The following is a 20,113-nucleotide window of genomic DNA, read 5'->3' as shown; positions in this document are numbered from 1 at the left end:
CGTTATCGATACCGGCTTCCGGAGGGTAATAATCCGAAGGCAGAAGCTGAGCTTTTTTTCGGGCACTGTCCCAGCCACCTAGGCTACTGCGGCTTTGACAGTGCGAACCAAACGAAATCTTGCTATCGCACCCCACTACGGAAAGTCCTCCCAACTTTTTTTTTCTCGACTTGAAGCCATCACTTACACGGCCGGCGCTTTTGGACCACACGACCAATTGCAGCAGCAGCAGTCCAACCCAGGCCTTGACAAGAACGCATCTGGATCGCCGAGACCGTGTCAAAGCTATCGAAGACCCAAAATGGCTCCCACATTTCGCATCCACCGGCCGGATGTTCTGGCGTCGTTGCCGCGTCCTCTCGACCACACGAAGGGCCAGTACCACATTGGCGAGGTGTATACCCAAAAGGCTGGCTCGAAGAAGAGGAAGAGACTCGAAGTCGTCGTCGGTGTCGATGGCGAAGCAGCCAACATCTACCATGTCAGTTTCAAGCTTCGGTGTCTTTCTGGCCCCTTGCTAACCGTTGTAGATTCCATCATCCGGACTGCGAACTTCCTACCCGATCCCGCCTCAAGAGTCGTTCACCTGCGCGCCGCACTCAATCCGATACCAAGATGCTTCCGCAAATGGTCGCAACAACTATACATATCTGTCTACCCAAGACACGACTGGTGCCAAGATCACTCTCTGCCGTGACGTTGTCGACGCGACCGGAAAGACCAACTCTTCGAGCACCTCGCAGCGCGTGCGCCACAAGTCGCCGATTACGTACCTCTTCACATCTACTGCTGTGGATGCGACCGGGACCGAACTGAACAAGGATCAAAAGGGCGACGTGATTGGATTCTGCAAAGATGGCCAGGTCGTCTGCCTCGGCGCGGAGGATTTGGAGCAGAGGTGGAGCGCTTCCTCGTACAACCTGTGCAAAGACTTGCTTCCATCAACAGTCGCAAAGTACGAGGTGGAGTTTGCGCTTCACGCAACCGCTTCTGAGGTTTTGAATGGCGTGTTTCAGGGCCGACAAGACGCTTTCGGCTCATTTGGACGTCAAGTCGATCCCAAGACCTTCAACCCGGATGTCCTCACTATCGTTGTCCGTGCCGAGAGTGAAAACACCGCATCAAGGTTCCTCATCGTTCTGGGCGTTCTGCCCACGGTTTCTTCGCAGCCTCTAGTCCAAATTCACACCACCCCTCTGCCATCTCAGGAAGAGACCTTGGCAGAGACTGCCAGCTACCAGCTCCACATTCAGTCCGGCAAGCTGCTCCAGCTGAGCGGACCCGTCCTCCGAACTTACGATCTCACGAGCGCCGTACCGAAGCTTCAGGGACGTCTGCCGCTCGCCGAGAACACCTCGTTCCTCCAAATCTCGGAGCACTCGATTCTCAGCCTGTCTTCCAAGACCGCCAGCATCCTGAATCCCACCTTCTATTCGATTCAAGCGTCGACAAAGGTTGAGCTCCCCGAGGGCCACGACCAAGCGCCGAGGCTAGTGACTTTCCTTTCAAAGCTCGATATGGCTGTGTCGGTTGTTGGCAACACTCTCGTCTCCATCCAGATTGAGCGTCCCAAGTCCCACGGGAAGGAGGGTCTGCTTATCGACTCCATCGGCCGAGGTCTGCCGAGAGGAGACGGAGTGCCGGCCAGTTTGCCCAAGGGATCTGGCAACAACACATTTGAGCAGTATCTCCCTGGTACGCTTTCCGACGCGTACGTCAAAGAGTCGCTCACAGATGTAGAAAAGGCAGATGGTTTCCTGCTGGCGCAGGACTGGAAGGCGTTTGAGAGCTTGCTAGCTCAGAGATTTGGTGTTGCTATCGACGAATCCGCCGTTCTTGATGGAGTGCAAACCCCAGACTGGAAGTGGTTGGAACGATCAGAGACGTACCCTGCCGTGGATCGCCGGTGGGTACTCTACGCTATCAGCAGAGTGTTCACGGTGGACACGTCAGGACCAGAAGCCGTTTTGCGCTGCGTCCTCCCTGCCAGCAATGTCTTGATCTACCTCATCTCGGCCGGCCACCTCACAAATGCCAACATGACTGCAGCTTTCAAGGGCGAGATAGCTGAAGGGGCCCAGGAGCCGGTTGTGGACAAGCTCATCCAGCGACTCGCCGATATGGACCCAATGATGGAGCTACTTATGAACTACGTTTCATCGACCAAGCTCGGCGAGAGGGAGCTCCTCCTGGTCATCCGAATCATCATGCGCAGCCTCGACCAGCAGTCCAGGCTGCTTCTCCCCGCGCCCAAGGAGACGAAAGAGGAGGACTACGTCGAGATGGAAATCGATCACTTGGAGAAGGAGTTGGAGCTGGCCGAGTGCCATCTGGGAGACGACTCGAACCTCCGCGCCCGAACCCTCACGACGGCATTTGAGAAGCTCGCCAACTACTCTTCTGTAGCGACAGTGCGGGCTCTGCGGGAGACTTTCAACCCCACCGAGATCCTCTCCCTCATCCACCTCCTGAGAGTACAGCTGATCGGCAGCGCGTGGACCTCAAGATACGTCGACACCACAAACTTTGACCGCGATGATGCTTCAAGAGCCCCTCCCGACGGTGCTATCTCCCTTATTGCCGAGCTTCTATCCCGCTGCATCGACTCGGTCGGCCCCAGCGGCTGGCTCACCAACGGCTTCTCCGGCGACCAAGCAGATGCGGCTGACTTCATCACCGCCCTGAAGCTCGAGGTCAGCGCCGCCCTGGAGGGCCTTGAGGAGGCCGTCACGCTGGGCGCCTTCGTCGGTGACGCGGTCCAGTACGGCAGCACTGCTGCATCGGCTGCAAAGTCCTCATCAGCCGCACGTGGGCAGCAGAAGCCGGTGTCTCTCGAGGTGGAGATCTCGCCTCGTCTGCCGCTGGGCCTGGTGTCTAAGCAGGCCGTGGCCAACCACAAGATCGTCTCGGGCGGTGAGGTGCTCGAGAGGACCTCGCGTGAGAGGGGACTCCTGCTGAGTCAGAAGGTCAAGGCGTACTCGCTGGAGAGGATTACCATTTGAGCCGCATGTCAGACGAAGGACGTGTTCGACGCGGGAGGGCGATGCTACCATGTGAGATTATCGATTTGCACGTTGGAGTTAGGGCTGAGAAAAACAAAAGGGGTGGCTCTGCACGGGCTGTAAGTCCGGGGCAATAGAACGCGCCCCGGAGAAGGCGGCCTGGTGGCAGGCAGGCAGTGAAGGGAAGACGAAAAAGAACTAGTAGACAGAGCCAACGCCCCCATTGGAAAAGATACCATGAACGGATACCGAAGCGTACATTCTGCGGCGCGGCCTGGCGAAGCGAAACGAAGCTAACCCGGCTACGATCGGTGAGGCCATCCACATCCAGCTACAGTGAACTGGAACCGCTTTACCTCCCCCATGGCCAGATGGAATAGCATAATAAACTTTGCATTGATTGAACAATGGGAAATGGTCAAGAAGCGACTCATACCGGAAGGAAGCTCTCAACGGCAGCTGACATGTCGACCAACGCAGAGCTGGGCTGACTGGCGGATTGCCTTTGCGGACGGTGGACGAATCGGAATCGTGCAAGCCTTCCGCCGGTGTGACACCAAACGGCAAACAAGTGCCAGCCCGGAGGTTTATTCAGATGTTGAGAAGGAAAGAAGATGTACACAGTTCCATGGTGATTACTAGCCCGCAGACAAGAGCCTCTGAAAGTATCTTCCGCTTGGTCTGCTTTGCTTGGAAATAGATCTCGCTGTTGCTTGAGTCATTCGTTCGGTGTGTCGAACGGAGCTCAGGCGCGGCATTTTTTCTTCATGTTCAAACCTACCCAGCTAGCTTCTCAACGTTTCGCCTTTTTGGCATATGAAATGTTTCTTTTCTTTGAGTCAGCTTCTGCTTCATGAATAATCAAGAAGTTCAATGTTCAAGCGGAACACACACAGAGAAGAAAAGTCTACATCTCGCAATCCTCGGCGACATGTGGTAAAAAGAAGATCAAAGCTGCGGGACAATCCCGTCAGAGCATATGCACCCGGGCCCGAGCTCCGTCAGATGGGAAAGCCGATCCCGCCCTACCCTCCAATGCATCCCACGTCTGACCTTGCAGCTCATCATTGGCTGATCAGAGGTTCGGGCGCGGTTGCTGCCTAGGTTTGGTGAGTTGGACAGCAGCAATCTGACAGCCTCACTGTCTCAAAATCAATAGTTTGTATGGGAGCACGAGAAAGAGTGTGTGGTGTGTTAGATGCGGTTTGGTGGTAGTGGGTGGTGGGTGGCTCAGCATACGCAGCAGCAATCGCTTCTCCAGAGGAACCAAGCTGCATGAGCTGATGCGCCAATCAGAATGCGCCGCCGACCACGCCTGACATGTTCCAACATCTGAGCTATGAAGCTATTGCTTGCGCTTGCATGCTGCGGATAGCATCTCTTGTTCGTCCCCCGCTTTCGGGCTGATGAGGCTTGGTCGGGCAGATTGCTGCGACGCTACCGAATGCAAGAGAGCCTGGAGACGCTTCCCGAGGAGGCAAAACATTGTACAAACATTGCAAAAAACAGATGATGTTAGTCATATCCAAAACAGAGAGAGAGAGAGAGACGTCGAAGCAAGGCGAGCTTTCCTGCAGTAGGAGTGTTCACGGCAGTGTGCAGGCATGTGCCTGGTTAGAAATCGAACAGCGCAAAGCCCAGCTATGCGACATCTCATCATATCCGTAAGACGAGACGAAAGTGAAGCTCGGCAGGAATAGGGAACCAAAAAGTAGAGGCGGAAGAGTCAGAACGTCTCTTGAGAGTTTGTCGGGAAGAGGCATTTACACGGGAATAGGGGAGATATCTCGTGCAATGCCCGCCGCTCTGTTCCATGCGTCGAGGCATCAAAGTGACTGCGTATGTATTCCACAACCAAAAGACGATTCGATTCGTAAGCAGACTCGCAACGACCGCGTCTGGTGCTGTTTCCGCAATGCAGCCTAGAAGCCATTTTCGAAACGGAACGGAATGCCTTGACAGTGTCAACTCTCTTTCCGTTTCTTCTCGTTCTCGAAGATACCTCTCAGAGGCTAAGAGTAAGAAAGCGTGGTGGACCCTGAACACGGGAATGGAAGACGATGTTCAATGGCGAATGGCATCTTTTCGCAGGCCAAGACGAACCATGGCACTGCACTTCACTACTACTGTAGCTACTGCTGCATGACCGATTTTACTTTGCCTTTTGCCCCCCGTATTCTGCGTGTTCGCGGGTTCCGTATGGCATGGCATCTTGCAGAATCCCCACCTCGACTGGAACCCCTTTTCTGTACGTGAACGAGAAGGCAAAAAAGAGAAATTTTCTTTAAAAAAGCTGAAGTAGCTAGTTTTTTTTTGGTTTGGTCTTGTGCTTCAACACGATCTCGGGGACCGCCGGAGGACCTCTCCCAGCCAGTCATGGAACGTTTCCTGCGGGTTGCCGTTCGTGTTGTACAGTAGCGGCGCAGAGGGGGCCCAAAGACCATCAAACCAGGCCATGGTTTGCGTCTTTCTTTCTCTCAGATCAGTTCAGGTCCGTGTCGGGCGTTTCGCTGCATTCTGCCTTGACACTCGCTCACCCACTCACGCGAGCGCCTCCCAGAGTCTCAGGGCGTTCTTGGCCTTTGGTTTGCTGGTGCTCCCATTCTCCATTGAGGCTTTACAGAGGAGGGGGAGAGGGGGCAGAGACAGAGAGAGCGCCACCCTCTGACTCCCAGGTCGAGTTACCAGGTCGGTGGCGCAGGGTGGAAACAGGGTTGTCCCGGCGGGCTGGGGTCGCAGAGCAGGCACCCCAGAGGAATGACGATGCAAGAAATCGAACCCCGGACGGCACAAGTGAGCTTGTTGGAGAGCTCCGGGGTGGTGGTCATGGTGTGTGCCTCTGTGCCTCTCTATTCCGCACTGGGCCCTGGTCGCTTAGCATGACGGTGGTGATTGACAGGCACCTGTCCTCGGTACGGATACTCTGCTATCACGGCATACAGCCTTATGGAGAAACAACATCTCTCTCAAACAGACGGTGGCTATTTCAGGGTGGGTGTTTATGGTGCGTGGGTGCCTTGTTTATGGACAATTACGCACTCTCCCAGCTGAGCTGCCGAAGTGCTATTTCCAGCCTGCGAATGAGTGCCGTTGTGACCCCCGAGTGTCATCTTCATTGACGCGAACGATCACGGCGACAGCCGCCAGCGAGCAACAGAGCGACACATTGTCAAAACAGTGGATGAATGAATCCTTGACATGGAGATGGGAAACAGCTGAGGAACCACTGACGGCCACACGGGAAAGTCGCAGCTCAGGGTCTTTTGGTCCGCCGGGGCGCTAGGCTCAGGTGGGCAGGAAACGGTGCCGATCCCACCTGCCTCTGCCTCAGGGTACGCAGTACTCTACTCTTAGGTAGGTGGGTAGGTACTGCGTGCGCCTGCTGCACCTGTCCTGGGCATGCTAGGCAGGTGCAGGTGCAGTCACTGAGGTGGCCCCTTCCCCCCTTGTCTCGTCTTTCTGTGTGACCCCCGGAAAGTATGATTTCATGGATCTGGCAGCCATACGTCACCGGCAGCAACCTCCGTCTTTCATCCCACCTTTTTTTTTCGTCCTTCCCACATCGCCTCGCCTATTGCAACGCGACGCGGTACATCACAGCTCAGCCCAGCAAGCAGTCATCAGCCAGCCCTCTGCAAAGTACCTCTGCCTGGGCTGCGGCATCAGAGGGAGAGAGCTCAAGCCTCTCGCACCACACCATTGTTTGTAATGGGAGAAACGGATTGGAGGACTCGCCCGCAGATCCCACGACCAAACGGAACGGATTCTCGACAAAACGTCCCCTTTCAGAGACAGAGAGAGGATTCGAGAGCGCTTGAACCGTCTACGTCTACATCTACATCTACGTCGACAGTTCAAACAGGAAAACACTGTGAACACAGAGGTCGCGGGGCCCAAGTGGAAGTCGCCTGCGCTCTACCTTGCGGATACGTCCACATGATTTGCTGCCGTGTTCCAACGAGACGTATCTTTCTGTACTCGCGTATTGTAGAGTACGCCAGACGAGGTACAAGCTGACCACGTCTGGCTCAGCCCATGACCCCATGTCACTCGTCCCCAAGTGAGGACTTGCAGCACACTTGGGGGGAAGGAGCTTGACATCCGCTTGACATCTGGGACCTGGCCGTCCGTCGATGACAATATCACCATCTGTCCCCGTGGGCCGGCCTGCCTTGGGGCCTGGTCCTGTCCCCCCATGTCCCCTTCGCCTGTCGACTCGACTCGACTCGACTCGACTCGGCTGCCATACTATTACATACCACACCAACGAGACCTGGTGGTTTGTGATTTACTACCTTTTGCCTTATTCTCTACATTACCGGACCTGACCTTGCTTGCCATACGTGCCTTCACCGAGTCGAGTCGCTGTACACTTCTCTACCTCCTCCAGTCGACACTTTGACGCCCTTGACATCTTCCGAATCCTGGATGTTATTCTCGGACCTCACGTAGCACATCACAAATCACTCCTCGCCCTTCTTCCTCTCTTATCCTCCCTCCTCTCTGCTCACCCACCTTTCACATCCTCTCATTTCTATCCCATCCATCCCCTGCACAACCAACATCCAGCCTTTCCTTTTTCAACCCGCGCGCTTCCGTCACCCACGTTCCCTCCACCCCTGGCATCACACCTCACTCAAGACAACCTCACCCCAGGCCTCTCCTCTGATGCCACATCTTGATTGCGGTTCCTGACCTGCATCCATCACTGTCCCTGGTCTTAACCCGCACCCCATATTGCCTATACCCGTCGGTCCGCCCTCGCAGCGTCTCAACACATCTCCCGCTGGCTTGCGACTCTGCAGCTTTAGTAGAAGATCCCACCCGTCTCCCATCTACACCTACCCTACGTTCTCACCACTCACTCTCACGTACGACCTCACCACCACCAAAGGCAGACATCGCTAAACTCCAATACGCTCGTCAGAGCAAAAACACCGCCGGCACTGACCACAACCACATCTCACCCGCCGCCATGAGCAACGGCAACTTTCCCAACCTCGGAGCCCTGGACGACTTCGCCCGCGACCTCTTCCGCCATGCCAAGTCCGCCGGCCCAGAGTTCGCAGACATTGCAATCGCTGTCCGCCGCTTACACGGTGTCTTAAAACACCTCAAGGTCGAGGCCGAAGACCCGGATTCCCTCCTCAACTCCCACGATGCGGCCGTCTACAACCGCCAGCTGGCGCCGCTCGTCGAGGACTGCGATTTCAACCTTAAGCAGCTCGAGACTATCCTCAAGAAATACGGCGACGTGGATCGTCTTGAGGAGCGCGAGCGCGACATGATTGACATGATCCGCACCAAGCTCGCGAACCAGAAGACGAGTATCGACATGTTTCTCGACACCATTCAACTGCAGAACCCCACAAAAGCCCAGCGCATAGTCAACGAGCAGGGCGGCAACCTCGACAATATCAAAGACAAGGTCGACGCGATCGCCGCCCGCCTCTTTGCCCGCAGACACAGCGGCGTCGGCGACGACGACGAAGATCTTTGGCAACAGTTTCGTACAGAATTAGAAAGGGAAGGATTTTCCAAGGAAGTACTGCGGAAAAACAAGGTACGCATACAGCACACATGTCCAATGGATAACACAACTCCACAAATTCCGTCCTATAGAATTTCACGACATATGGAAACTGACAACTCACACAGGAGGTCCTCCGCGCATATATTCGTGAGCTTGAAGAGTCCACCGGCAACGATGCCATGGCTCCTCCCTCCGTCCGCGGCCTGCTCGCTCAAGAACGCGGCGAAACCTACGGCTCCTACAACGACCGCCGCAAAGCCGTTCCCGCCGTCGACCCGCGCACTTCCGTCCCTAATCTGCCGGCTCAATACAGCTCCCTGTCGACCTACGACCGTGAAGACGAGATGGACGATCACAACGATTCCCTTGCCCTAATCTCTACCCGGGACCTGATGGCCCTCGACAACCTCAACACGGGCATGGAAAACCTCCGCATCGCCACCACACCTCTCCAGAACTACTCCATCTCCCCGTCCGACGCATCCCCTTCAACTCGCTACCTCCCTCCAGAGGTCGCCAGCAACCTCGGCGTCTCACCACGATTCGTACCCCCGATGTCCCGCGGCGGACTGCCCTTTGGCGCCTCACCGCGCACATCAGCCTCACGACTCGCCCCGGACGCCCGCGGCAAGGACATCCCTCTCGAGGCACAATGGACCCGCATCCGCCGTGCCCTCGTCTCCCCAGAAGTCCTCGAGCGAGCCGGCGTCCGCTACGAAGCCCGCCCGGACTATGTCGCGGTCCTTGGCGTCCTGACTCGCGAGGAAATCACGAACTTCGCCCGCCTCTCGGCCGAGGCCCGGGCGGCCCGCTCCCGGGGTAGACGGCCCCCACCGCCCAATAATAGCAACAACTCACCCCCCACCCCCCGCTCCCGCAGACGAGCCGACTCCCGCGGCTTCACCTCCTCTTCCGACGACATTCTCTGGGACTCCTCCGACGCTACCTCTTCCGACAGCGGCTATGACCACAAGAAGGAATCCAAGCAAGCCTACTACATCGTCCCACCCCCGACGGACAAGGAAAAGGGCACATCTCCCTCCGCCACCGTTCAGCCGAAACCAATCCTCAAGAACAAGAACGAGAACCACGTGCGTTTCGACCCGGAGCCGCACGAGCTGGAGCCTACCCCTCCCCGCTCTTACCGTGAGGAAAGAGACAAGAGTAGGCATCGGTCGTCCAGGAGGGATCACCGCGACGGTGGCCACGACAGGGACCGTGGCGACCGCGAGCGCAACCGTGATCGCGAGCGTGACTACAGAGACCGCGATCATCGTGAGCACCGCGAGCACCGCGAACACAGGGACCGCGACAGAGACCACTACCCGCGCCGCCACCATCGCGACCGCACGGCGGAGCGCGAGAGGCGGGACAAGAAGAAGGCGTGGGGCGAGACGCTCGGCGCCGTGGGCATCGGCGGTGCTGCGGCGAGTCTGTTGAGCGTGCTCACAGAGGCAGCGTCCGTCTTGTAGATGAGCGGACTACGCCCTGTTACCACCCATTCTCTGAGTCTTGTACGATGCTTGTAAATGTCTCCAGATCTGTACCATTTGTATTGCTTGTTTTCAGTACATCTACGCAAAGCACAGTTTTCGTTTTGGTCATTTGGGATATCACTCTGCGCTTTTCACTGTTTTGACTTTTCCCAAGGGCTGCGCCCCCAATATATCAGTACAGATCGGAATACAGGACACCGGCGAGAGAGAAGAAAAAAGACCAAAAAAGTTACAAATCCGTCTGCAAGACGCACAAATTCCCTTTGTATCCACCACTTGTAAGGATAGGAGAAGGTGTTCGGACGAAGCAAGGATGATGATACCACCATCTCTCGGGGGCGGCAAAGTGGATGAGGCGTCCGCCGCTGGATGTAGAAGTATATATAAACGCAATCAATGATACCCAGATTGATGTTGGTTTTTTATCTTGCTATTACCACTCTTCTCCCCCTCATTTATCTGAACCGTTGGCGTCATTACCCATGTCCTTCATATATTGGTTATGCCTGTGTCGTATCTGCTATGCAATGCTATAACGAGCCGGCCATGCAACGACTCCCAAGAACCCGTCAATCACTCCGTATCGAAAAACACCAAATCCTGTGCTATGTACTAGCTCAAGCATTGCTCCTCGTCTGCCGACGAGGCATCTTCGGCTGATCTCCGTCGAACTCGAACCCGCCAATCATGATCTTACCCTGACTGGTAGCGGGCTTGACCTCCTCCCCGAGCATCTTGCTCCTGATCTTTGCGCGGTGGTGCTGGGCGCCGGGATCCTCGTACTGAATCTGTGTCGACGGCGGCTCCGGCTCTTCCTGAGGCTGCTCCTCTGTGGGCCGGCCGAGGGCATCAATCCGCGACTCGGCGCTGCCGCTGGAAGCTACTGAGGCGTTGCTGATAGCGCGGCCAAAGACGCGAGCCTTGCGACGCCGTGTCTGCGGTTGCTCCTCGTTACTGGGGGTTTCCGCACTCTTCTCAATGACACCGAGAATCTTGCTGGAGAGGTCCTCCTTTTCTGCCCTCTTCTGCGCATCACGCTCTGCCTTGAGCTGGGCTTCCAGATCCACCTTTGGCATTTCACCACGTTTGAGCTCTAGCTGGCTTTCGACCTCCCCTTCCGCAGATGTCATAACTTGGTCGTCCTGTTTCTCATCAAGACGGCGATCACGTTCCTCCTCCTCTACAGCCTTACGCTGTCGTGCTCCCAGCGGCGGGGTATCGGCGTCTCTCTCATCTTCGTCAACAATTTCTTGATCTCCATCGTTCTTCCTGCGCTGATCCTTCTTGACACTTTCCTGGGCCTCGCTCATTTGGGCATCCAGTGCGCCCTTGTCAGATGTGTGAGAGGGATCCGCCTCGGGCAAATCTTCGGCGGCTTCCTGCGCATCCAATCTCGATAAAGGTGTCGGGTCCATGCTGTCGGCGACGCTCGTCGTCCTTGACATGGCCGGTCTTGCCGCCACTGTAGAGATTCTGTTGCGCACGCTAGAAGATTCATTGACAGTCCCGCCACCGAAACTATCCATCTGATGCGTCTTGGCAGTCTGGAACTGGAAAGACGCAGCTGAATCCGCCTTCTTCATACTCTGCCTTGGGGCCGCAGGTTTTGGACGGTCATCTTGGAAGGCGGTTTGGTCAATTCCCACAGCAGACGTGTGCCGTGATACAGGCTTCTTCGGCATGTGAGGGATAGGTTCGGACCGTGTTCTCTGGATCGGCTGTTTAGTTTCCTTGGGCTGTTCCTTGGGTTTCGGTCGGGGTTCGAGGTTGGGGTTTTGCTTGATTTCTGAGAACATGAATGTCCTTACGGGAGCATTGAAGCCCGTCGTTATGCATTCCCAAAGCCAGTCTGAGCCGACAATAGGTATGTCGTTTTCAAAGGCGAATTTCAACTTCTCTTTGCGCGTTTCCGTGATGGACTTGCAGACTAGCACTGAAGTAGTCTCGTTGAGTCTGGCTGCATACTTGGCGCCAATTTGCTTCATGGCCTTTTCTACGTGAAGAAGATCGATGCCGGTGAAGCCTGCCGTGCAGATAGACAGGTCCTCGAAGCCGGAGATAGGAAACACGGGAAACGGACGGCCCAGAACATGACCATCTGGGTCGCAAAGCTCCTTGTTGTGCAAACACCGCTCGATGAAGAACTCCGTTACAATCTGGATCTTGTCGACATGTGCTGAAGGGACTTGATAATGTGTCGAGGGCTGAGACTCCTGCGGGACAATCAGGAATCTATGGCGTGGTCTGACCCTGGGATCTGCAACCATCTCCTCGAACAGGTTATAGGTCTTTCCGCCGAGGGAACCTATCGTCTCGGCTAGGATCTTTGTCTTCCACGGTTCGAAACCACTCATGAAGAAGGAGCACATCGAGAAGATGCCCGCATCAGGAGCTGGTTGCACCATGGCGTCGTGAATACCCGAGTCTTGAACCTCGATTCTCTCGCTTCTGTCGGGTGCAGAGGACTCTCCGGTGGGCTTGCTGCCGAGGATGTCGCCCCAAAGCGACTCGCGCTGGCTACTAAGCTTCATACTCGCCGTCTTTCGCAGCTTCCTCTGACCACCCTCAACGACGCCGGATCTCGACCGCTTGCCGAGAGACACCCGCCTCGGGTTGACCTTGTTCCAAGCACCTTGGCCCTGCTCCTCAGGTGGCAGAGCCGGATCGAAGCACTGCTCGTCGAGAATCAAGCCACGCTCTACAGTCTGGTCGAACCATGCGAGGGAAACAGTACGAATACCCCAGTTACGGGCAGCCTTGAACTTCTTTCCCTCTGGCTTATGTACGATCAAATGCGACACTCGTTTCGTCAGGTCGCCAGTGTAAGTGCCACCGTTGGCTTGAATTCGCTCGATGATTTGGTTACGTTCGTCGGCTACACTGGTGTCAGAACTGTGCCTCGCCGCGGATTTGGGCGAACCTACGATCGTCAAAGCCTGTCATGCACAGCAACAGGCTCCCTCGCTTCGATTCGGCAGGATTAGTGGCATCGGGGAGCTCGCCGCATGTCTCCAAAGGCTTGAGTTGATGTTCGCGTTCGACAGCCGGGAAGTCAATGTTGACATCCTCCATCCACAGCTTCCCTACGGCATCGATCCAGGCGGCATCCATGGCCTTGATATCGGAACGTTCCTTGGCGACATGGCGGTATTTTGGGGTGTCGTAGTCGCCGACAACGAGATGGGTCACGTCGGGGGTGAGGTCGTACTTGTGGATTCCGCCGAGCTCTTCGGTCTTTTTGGCTATTTCTGCCTGAAGATGGTGTGAGAGATTGTCCGGGCAGAGTTCGCAGGTAGAAAGTCTCGCGGGTGGCTGAGGGGCAAAAGCGATGTGCATCACGACTTACCCGCTGGTCAGGAGGGATGCTGGTGCAGCAGACAACGACGCCCTTGAAGGGATGCGCAGAGTCGAATGGGGGTTCGCTCGACTCCCGACTGTACGGAGAGTCCATTTCTATAGCATATCGTTGGAAGGCGGTATGTCGGGTGAGCTGCTTGTATTGCTGTTGAAATTGGTTGAAGATTGCCAGAGAGCGAGTGACATGCGTGAAGCTGTTTCCAAGGGCAGCGGCGCGTCAAGGAAAAAAGTCGCGTCTGCTGCCTGCTCCAATCAATTAACGTCGGTGCAGCGATGGAAGTCTGGCAAGGAGGCGCTATTGGTAGACGTCATTGGGGGAGTGTGGGGCCTCTGGAGCACCCTCAGTGCACGGCAGCTGCCTGAAGGCGCTGTATCTTGGCCGCCAGTGATGGATCTAACATCCGGCTAGGTACCTATCAAGAAAGACATCGAGCAACAGTCAGTAATTTTATTTGCCCAGGTACCTCAGCTTGAAGGCCCAAATGGGTCATAAGGCACAGAGAATTGTGGTCGATTAGACACCCGTCTGAACTTCCAAGTCCTGCGTCTCCAAGGCAAGCCAAGTTTCATGATAGCGCATGGCTCTGCATAGGGACGAAGAAGGTTGAGATGAAGCAAACGGGCGGGAAGGAATGACCCGAGACTGCTAGGTGAAAGTGGTGAGGAGAGAGAAAGAGACTCAAGGGGACGTTGACGGTTGAAAAGCGAGTCCTAGGCATGGAAGTCGAGTTGAAGCTCCAAAGACTTAGGTTGAGCCCGATTAGGAAGGCGGGGTTCCCACTTTCATTGACGGGAGTTGCGGGAGGCAGGGACAGGCTGATTTCAGGCACCTCTGTGCTTCAGACACCGCTGGTGACCGCCCGCAGCACCCTGTGGCCCTCCACTGCCTTAGCGACCAACCGCTGTGAGGGGAGGCAGAGCCTTCCAGGTTGACCTCTCCAGCTGCCCGAAGCAAGAAAAAAGTGTGGGTGACCCTGTGCTGCCTGCCGATGAAGGAGCTGCCCCGCCTCAAAACCGTCGGCCGCTCTTACCCCACCATCTATCTCAGCCTTGCTTCGTCCCAGTCTCCAAAGTCGCAGCTCTAGCTCTTTCCTCTGCCTTCCCTTCGACCACCACATTCCGCGACAACCAACGATCGACGTCCTTCGCGACCCTTGACCTGCCTGGAACCGACACCGTCTTTCGCGGCAATCGCTACTTCAAGCTGACCTCGTCTACATCTACTGCACCAGCGCCCGAGTCACCAACCCACACCGTCGCAATCTCCTCTTGTCGGCAAAGAGAACAGCTGCGTCACGCGATATCCCCAGAACCTCACCTCCGCCCCTCGGGATCGAGACCGAATCGATACGACAGACTTGGTGGAACCACCGCAGCCACAATGCCGCCCTCGTCAACCCAGAAGGCTTTGGCGACCCAGTTCGTGCAGTTGACTGGTGCCAGTGACAGAACCGCACAACGGGTACGTTCATCTCCCACCGAGAAACATCCCAACCGAGTCTTGTCTCGCTCTCGTCCCTCGTTCGCGCAGCCCCCCCGACCTCTCCCCCACTGCTGGAGAACCCCTCATCGTCCTACCCGACGTTGCAAGACGCAGGCCATGTCTGCTACCTACCGGAGGAACGTCGGTTGCTGTCGTGCTTTGCAACGTTGTGTCGCGCTGTCTTGCACCGTTAGACGCTGCGCTTGGATGGGCACCGAGGCGACCTTTGCCTTGGCGGGGGAGGGGCAGACGGGAGACTATGGCGAATCGATGCAACTCTTGAATGCTGGATGAAATGCTGACTGTCGACTCCAACAGTACCTGAAGAACTCCGGCTACAAGATCAACGAGGCCGTCGATGCGTAAGTCATGCTCTCCATGTTCGACATGGCTTTTCTTTTCGTCTTGCACGTCGCTTTTGTATCCCTCTGTATCCCTCTGTTTCGTCTCTCGCTTCGGTGCCTGGATGTCTTTGCCCGGTTACGCCGCCTGCCAGCGGTCTTTTACCGCTCTTTTAAAGTGGTTTCCGAAGCATCCATCAATCGGACTGAAGAGCGTACCGGCCCTTCTCGGGGCAATTTGGCCTGCAGAGCAGCACGCCGCGCATGGATACGGACCGCACCTTGCTGTACCTCACGCTACCTTGCCCTGTCGGCGGCTCGCCCACGTTCTGACTGAGGTACCCATTGTGGGGGAGCATGCGGCCTTCCCGCCCACTCACTGCGCCGAAGCGCTGCTTTTCCGGGTTCGACAACGCTGCCGTTGCGCTGCGCTTGCTGGACAATGCTCCTGCACCCAAGAGGTCGCAGCCCAGTCCCTTTTCGGGGTCACGTACCGTCCGCACAATCAAGAGAAAGGCCGAATCGACGCCGATTGTCAATGGTTCCTGAAACATTCAATCTGCGCTTAGAATGGCCCTTAAGTCGACGAACTGCCGTGGCAGCCGCCACTCAGGCTTGTTTCGACTAGCCAGCTCCCGTCTTTCCGTCTTAATTGACACCGGCGCTTCAACTCACGGACTGGCCCGGCTGCCAACCAGCTGCCACCCATCACTGGCGATCACGAAAGTTCGTTGAAAGGGGGGCCCAGTCGACACTCCCGCTGCCCTTCCGAACCTGCCGTCTGCAAGTCTGCAAATAACACAAACTCTATACGGTTCTCCGGTGATACCGTATTCTCAGCCTTATAACTCATCGCCCTGCGGCTCGTCTCGTGCTACGCCGGCTAGCCTGCTGCTGAGTTCTGCCAAACAACCGACGCCGCGCGATCCAGCGTTTATGAGAAGATGGGCTGGGACGGTGTGAAGCGCGCATCTAAAAGCATATTTTCTTCAAAACGAAAAGGGTCTAAGAACAGCCCTGTTTGTGAGGAGAAAAAACACTCCGGGTACTTGAATTATTCTCGGCTTCCTAAGCAAAGTTGCCAGTCATGTCTCGTTTCCCATGTCGTCAGCGCTTCGAAGCTGTTACACGTTGTCGACGTCTTTGTTAAACATCTCCACCACGTTTGAACGAGAACAACATGCTAACGGGTCTGTCTATAGCTACTTCTCTGGCACCAGTGGCACCACCACACCCACAACCTCAGCACTCGATACGTCTTTGGGTCAGATGTTCGACAAGCTTCGTGGTACGGGTAAACCGATCCGCTCTCGGTCCGAATTCGCTAACTCAAGACCCAGATGATTCAAGAGATGAGAAGGACACGATGGGTGTTGAGTCGACCATGGCCTATCTTGAGAATCTTGGCGTAGACCTCGAGAACGCCGAGATGCTTGTGGTCGCAGAGCTTCTTCAGTCGCCATCTATTGGCGCGATTACGAAAAAAGGCTACATTGATGGCTGGAAGACAACCGGGTATGTTCTTACCGCGCATATGTCATGGCTGCTACCCTGACATTGTCACTCTTGCCATTGAAAATCATGCACGCTGCAGGCTCTTTACTAACAAGTATTCAGGTCCGCGACGCGTCAAGCGCACGCCGCGCACGTCAAGTCTCTGGTCAACACACTCGCCACTGATCCCGCTTACTTCAAAAAAGTTTACCGCTACACCTTTGTCGCTAGCAAGGAGGAAAACCAGAAGGCGCTAGCTCTCGACACAGCAAAGGTCTACTGGAGCGTCTTGTTCTCGCCACCAGGCTGGCAATGGAAGACCAAGTCTCATGACTGGCTCGAGTTGTGGTCGTCATTCCTTGATGAGAAGTGGACTCGTTCTGTCAACCGCGACATGTGGAACATGATTCTCGAGTTCGCCACCAAGACTATGTCGGACGAGACCTTGTCCTTCTGGAACGAGGACGGTGCCTGGCCGAGTGTTATTGACGACTTCGTGGCTTGGTGCAGAGAAAAGGGGGTTGGAAAGGCCGATTCCGCTCTTATGGACGTTGACGCTTAGAAATCGGAGAAGAAGAGGAAGACGCCTATCCGCCAAGAACCTCTGCTTGTACGGGAGGACAAGTTGAAGAATACGATGTCATCGAGGGCTCATAAACGCGCCAAAGTCTACGCCATAGTCCGTGGTTTCACAGTCGAAGGTTATCGAAGCCACGAAAGCTCCTCATAGGGATAGATGTCTGTCATCTCGCGTATCAGCGGGGCATGGTTGACTTGGCGAACATTCATACTCCATACAGAAATAGTATCAGCTGTCCACGGGCGTTGGACGCTGCTGACGTTGGGAGCGGGCTGCATCGGATTCCAGCATTAGCCAGTACACAGATATGACTCACGAACTTCAGACTGATTATTATAGTACACATCGCCGCTCTTGCGCTTTTGGTGTATGCTTGGAGATCATTTCTTCTATTTTGTAGTTTCGTGCCACGTAGTTGTACACTCCGCGCTGTGGCCGGCTTAATACAGGCCATCAAAAACCCGGCGCTGGCTCGGGAATATTCAATATCATACATCCTCCATCGGTTTTAAGACTCCATGTCTCTAGATTTCCTCGCGGCACAGAGACAATTGTCCTCTCGCTCATCCTTGAATTCGTCCCTCTCGTCTTCACGCCCTTAGTGGCGTCCATCCCACTTGACATCACCGAAGCGGGCGGCGGTCTGGAGCTTGCCGTCGCCGAGCTTGACGTGTGCGGTACGAATGACGCGGGGATCGAGGTTGATGGTGTTGCGCATGTCGGAGTGCGTGGCGGACGATGCGTCGTAGCGCATGACGAAGTAGTGGCCCGACTTGTGCTTCATCTGCGCCCTGGAAACGGGGCGGGGGAGCTGGAAGACGCCCCAGTTGGCCATGCCGCGGATGACGCCGCCATTGCGGAGGATGATTTGGCCGGCGGTGAGGGCGATTCTATGGTAGGTAAATGTTAGGACGTATTGAGAGGTGGGTTGAGGAGGAAGAGTAGAGAGAAGATCGTGGGGCGGTGGTGGTACGGTTCGGAGGGGAGGGGGGCTTGGTCGCATACTCTTTCACCTCGGCGAGGTTGCCCGGACGGACCTGATGAAGATGTTAGTCACTGGATTGAAGCATGAAGTGCGTCGGGAAGTAGAGGGCTTACGATTCCTACGAGTTCGTACAACATCTTGTGGTCGACATTGACGATACTGCGGTTGAGTCGAGATGTGGATGGAGCTTCGCGATGGCCAAATTATTTCGGAGGCCCTGCGCCACAGGTCTGGAATTTTCCGATTGCTGAATGTGGCTAGTGACGGTGTGGGGAGGAGCTTCAGCCACGACTGTGTGGCGCATGATGGGTACGGATCATCCGCACTGTCCCCGCGGTCGACTGAGCCAATCCAGCTGATTCAATTGTCATCACCAAGTCGAAGTCCGAATGTCACTGAAATTTTGGCTTTGACTGACGGAGCAAGGTTGGTTATTTTTGTTAACAAGGCCGTGACAGCCAGTTATAGTCGTACATGCATATCCTACATAGCTAGTCCCTTGATATTACAGTCCTACATTGACTTAAATTTGTTGCTTGCTCGTGGCGCGCCACAGGCGCCATGCCAGTTTCCAGCTCGCCTTGACTGCGAACGGGTCGAAATTGCTCGCCTCCAGGTTCGTGAGATACTCTTGCGCAGGAATAGCCTCCAGCAACACGCCAAAGCCGCGGCGAATGTCTCGCTGCACGTCGTCCTCCTGGTCTTCCTCGTACACGTGCTCCTCCTCACCCTGGTGCTCAAAGTCATGCCCCGCATCCTGGCCCGCCCGCAGATTCTTCAGCATCTCGCGCGCCGTGATGAGGTGGTCGTTCGCCCTGGTCGCGACCTTGAACACCGCGTCCTGGAATCCCTCAGCCTCGGGTCCGTACCTGAACACGTCCTCCTCGCGCAGGTTCACCTCCGACATGACATCCAGCGGCAGCAACAGGACCGGGTCCCGTGGCCGCGGAGGCTCCGCCCCGGACGGCGTGTGCACCTGCGTCTGCTGCGGCGCCGCGAGCACGGGGATGCCCCTCAGCGTCGCGACGATGCCGCACGCCTTGCCGATGTGGCTCGCGAGGTGGTCGACCTGCATCGAGCGCAGCGGCATCGCGGCGAGGACGGCGTACATGAGCGTCGAGTACGTGTTCTCGGCGTACTCCTCGAGCGCGGCCAACGAAGCGAACGGGCGGTTGTCCATGTGCTTCTCCCTTGTCTTGATGACTCTCTGCGCCCAGAAGCGGATCGAGCTCGCGGTGCTGCTGCGGGAGCGCGCGCGCAGGTCCTGGAGGGCCTGGTGAAGGAGGACGCAGATTGGCTCGGCGGGCGGCGTGCCGGCGAAGGTCTTGTCGATCGACTCGCGCCAGAACTGCATGCGCAGCTGGCCTATGACCGGGTTCGAGACGACTTCGGGGAGGCGGACGAGTTCGAGGTTGAGGGCACGCAGGGCGAGGTACGCATCCTGGGCCCGGGGAGAGAGCAGCCGGTAGACTAAATGGGCATCGTGGTGGCTGTGTCTAGGGTGTTGTTAGCAACGACTATCGAGGTTGCTACCCGATGCTGATGGGAAAGAGGCGATGGCACTTACTGAAGCTGCGACTGGCAATACTTCCTTGCCTTGACGACGTCTGCGTCGGTGATGATGCCCCTGGCCCCCCGCGGAGGGGTCTGTAGGAGCCTTCTCAGGCCATGGCCAACGATGCGTGGTCGATTCATTCAGGAGAATGCGCTGTTGTAATGCGCCATGTCGGAGATGCTTCTTCAATCTGAAAATCGCAGCTTCAAGGCGAGTGGGTCTTCTTTACAGTGCGGTACAGCTGGGGCGACGGGATGCGCAAAATGCCCGAGTCAACCACTTTTTTC

At 56.1% G+C, this 20,113-nt stretch overlaps 6 protein-coding genes across 6 annotated transcripts; 3 read left to right on the top strand and 3 right to left on the bottom strand.

Moving 5' to 3' along the window:
- Window positions 1–301: 301 nt before the first annotated feature.
- Window positions 302–3,002, top strand: CGCA056_v001937 (Uncharacterized protein; the record flags this gene model as incomplete). The annotated part of the gene is made up of 2 exons (XM_037317196.1): window positions 302–481; window positions 531–3,002. 2 exons carry the CDS (start codon window positions 302–304, stop codon window positions 3,000–3,002), a joined length of 2,652 nt encoding a protein of 883 aa, XP_037186033.1.
- Window positions 3,003–7,977: 4,975 nt separating this feature from the next.
- CGCA056_v001936 (uncharacterized protein) lies at window positions 7,978–10,007 on the top strand (the record flags this gene model as incomplete). Its single annotated transcript, XM_037317195.1, has 2 exons — window positions 7,978–8,565; window positions 8,661–10,007. 2 exons carry the CDS (start codon window positions 7,978–7,980, stop codon window positions 10,005–10,007), a joined length of 1,935 nt encoding a protein of 644 aa, XP_037186032.1.
- A 641-nt stretch (window positions 10,008–10,648) lies between these two features.
- Window positions 10,649–13,482, bottom strand: rad4 (S-M checkpoint control protein rad4; the record flags this gene model as incomplete). Its single annotated transcript, XM_037317194.1, has 3 exons — window positions 10,649–12,906; window positions 12,956–13,283; window positions 13,378–13,482. The coding sequence occupies 3 exons, from the start codon at window positions 13,480–13,482 to the stop codon at window positions 10,649–10,651; spliced, it is 2,691 nt and encodes an 896-aa protein (XP_037186031.1).
- Window positions 13,483–16,156: 2,674 nt separating this feature from the next.
- On the top strand, window positions 16,157–17,268 carry DCN1 (Defective in cullin neddylation protein 1; the record flags this gene model as incomplete). Its single annotated transcript, XM_037317193.1, has 4 exons — window positions 16,157–16,257; window positions 16,415–16,500; window positions 16,553–16,727; window positions 16,830–17,268. 4 exons carry the CDS (start codon window positions 16,157–16,159, stop codon window positions 17,266–17,268), a joined length of 801 nt encoding a protein of 266 aa, XP_037186030.1.
- Window positions 17,269–17,884: 616 nt separating this feature from the next.
- On the bottom strand, window positions 17,885–18,408 carry CGCA056_v001933 (37S ribosomal protein MRP17; the record flags this gene model as incomplete). Its single annotated transcript, XM_037317192.1, has 3 exons — window positions 17,885–18,176; window positions 18,292–18,323; window positions 18,385–18,408. The coding sequence occupies 3 exons, from the start codon at window positions 18,406–18,408 to the stop codon at window positions 17,885–17,887; spliced, it is 348 nt and encodes a 115-aa protein (XP_037186037.1).
- Window positions 18,409–18,794: 386 nt separating this feature from the next.
- Window positions 18,795–19,966, bottom strand: Ndufaf6 (NADH dehydrogenase (ubiquinone) complex I, assembly factor 6; the record flags this gene model as incomplete). Its single annotated transcript, XM_037317191.1, has 2 exons — window positions 18,795–19,767; window positions 19,839–19,966. The coding sequence occupies 2 exons, from the start codon at window positions 19,964–19,966 to the stop codon at window positions 18,795–18,797; spliced, it is 1,101 nt and encodes a 366-aa protein (XP_037186036.1).
- Window positions 19,967–20,113: the final 147 nt, after the last annotated feature.

This window comes from Colletotrichum aenigma, assembly GCF_013390185.1.
Source record: "Colletotrichum aenigma strain Cg56 chromosome Unknown KSG_Cg56_contig01, whole genome shotgun sequence".
NCBI classification, from domain to species: Eukaryota; Fungi; Ascomycota; class Sordariomycetes; order Glomerellales; family Glomerellaceae; genus Colletotrichum; species Colletotrichum aenigma.
This window is presented reverse-complemented; position numbering and strand designations above follow the sequence as displayed.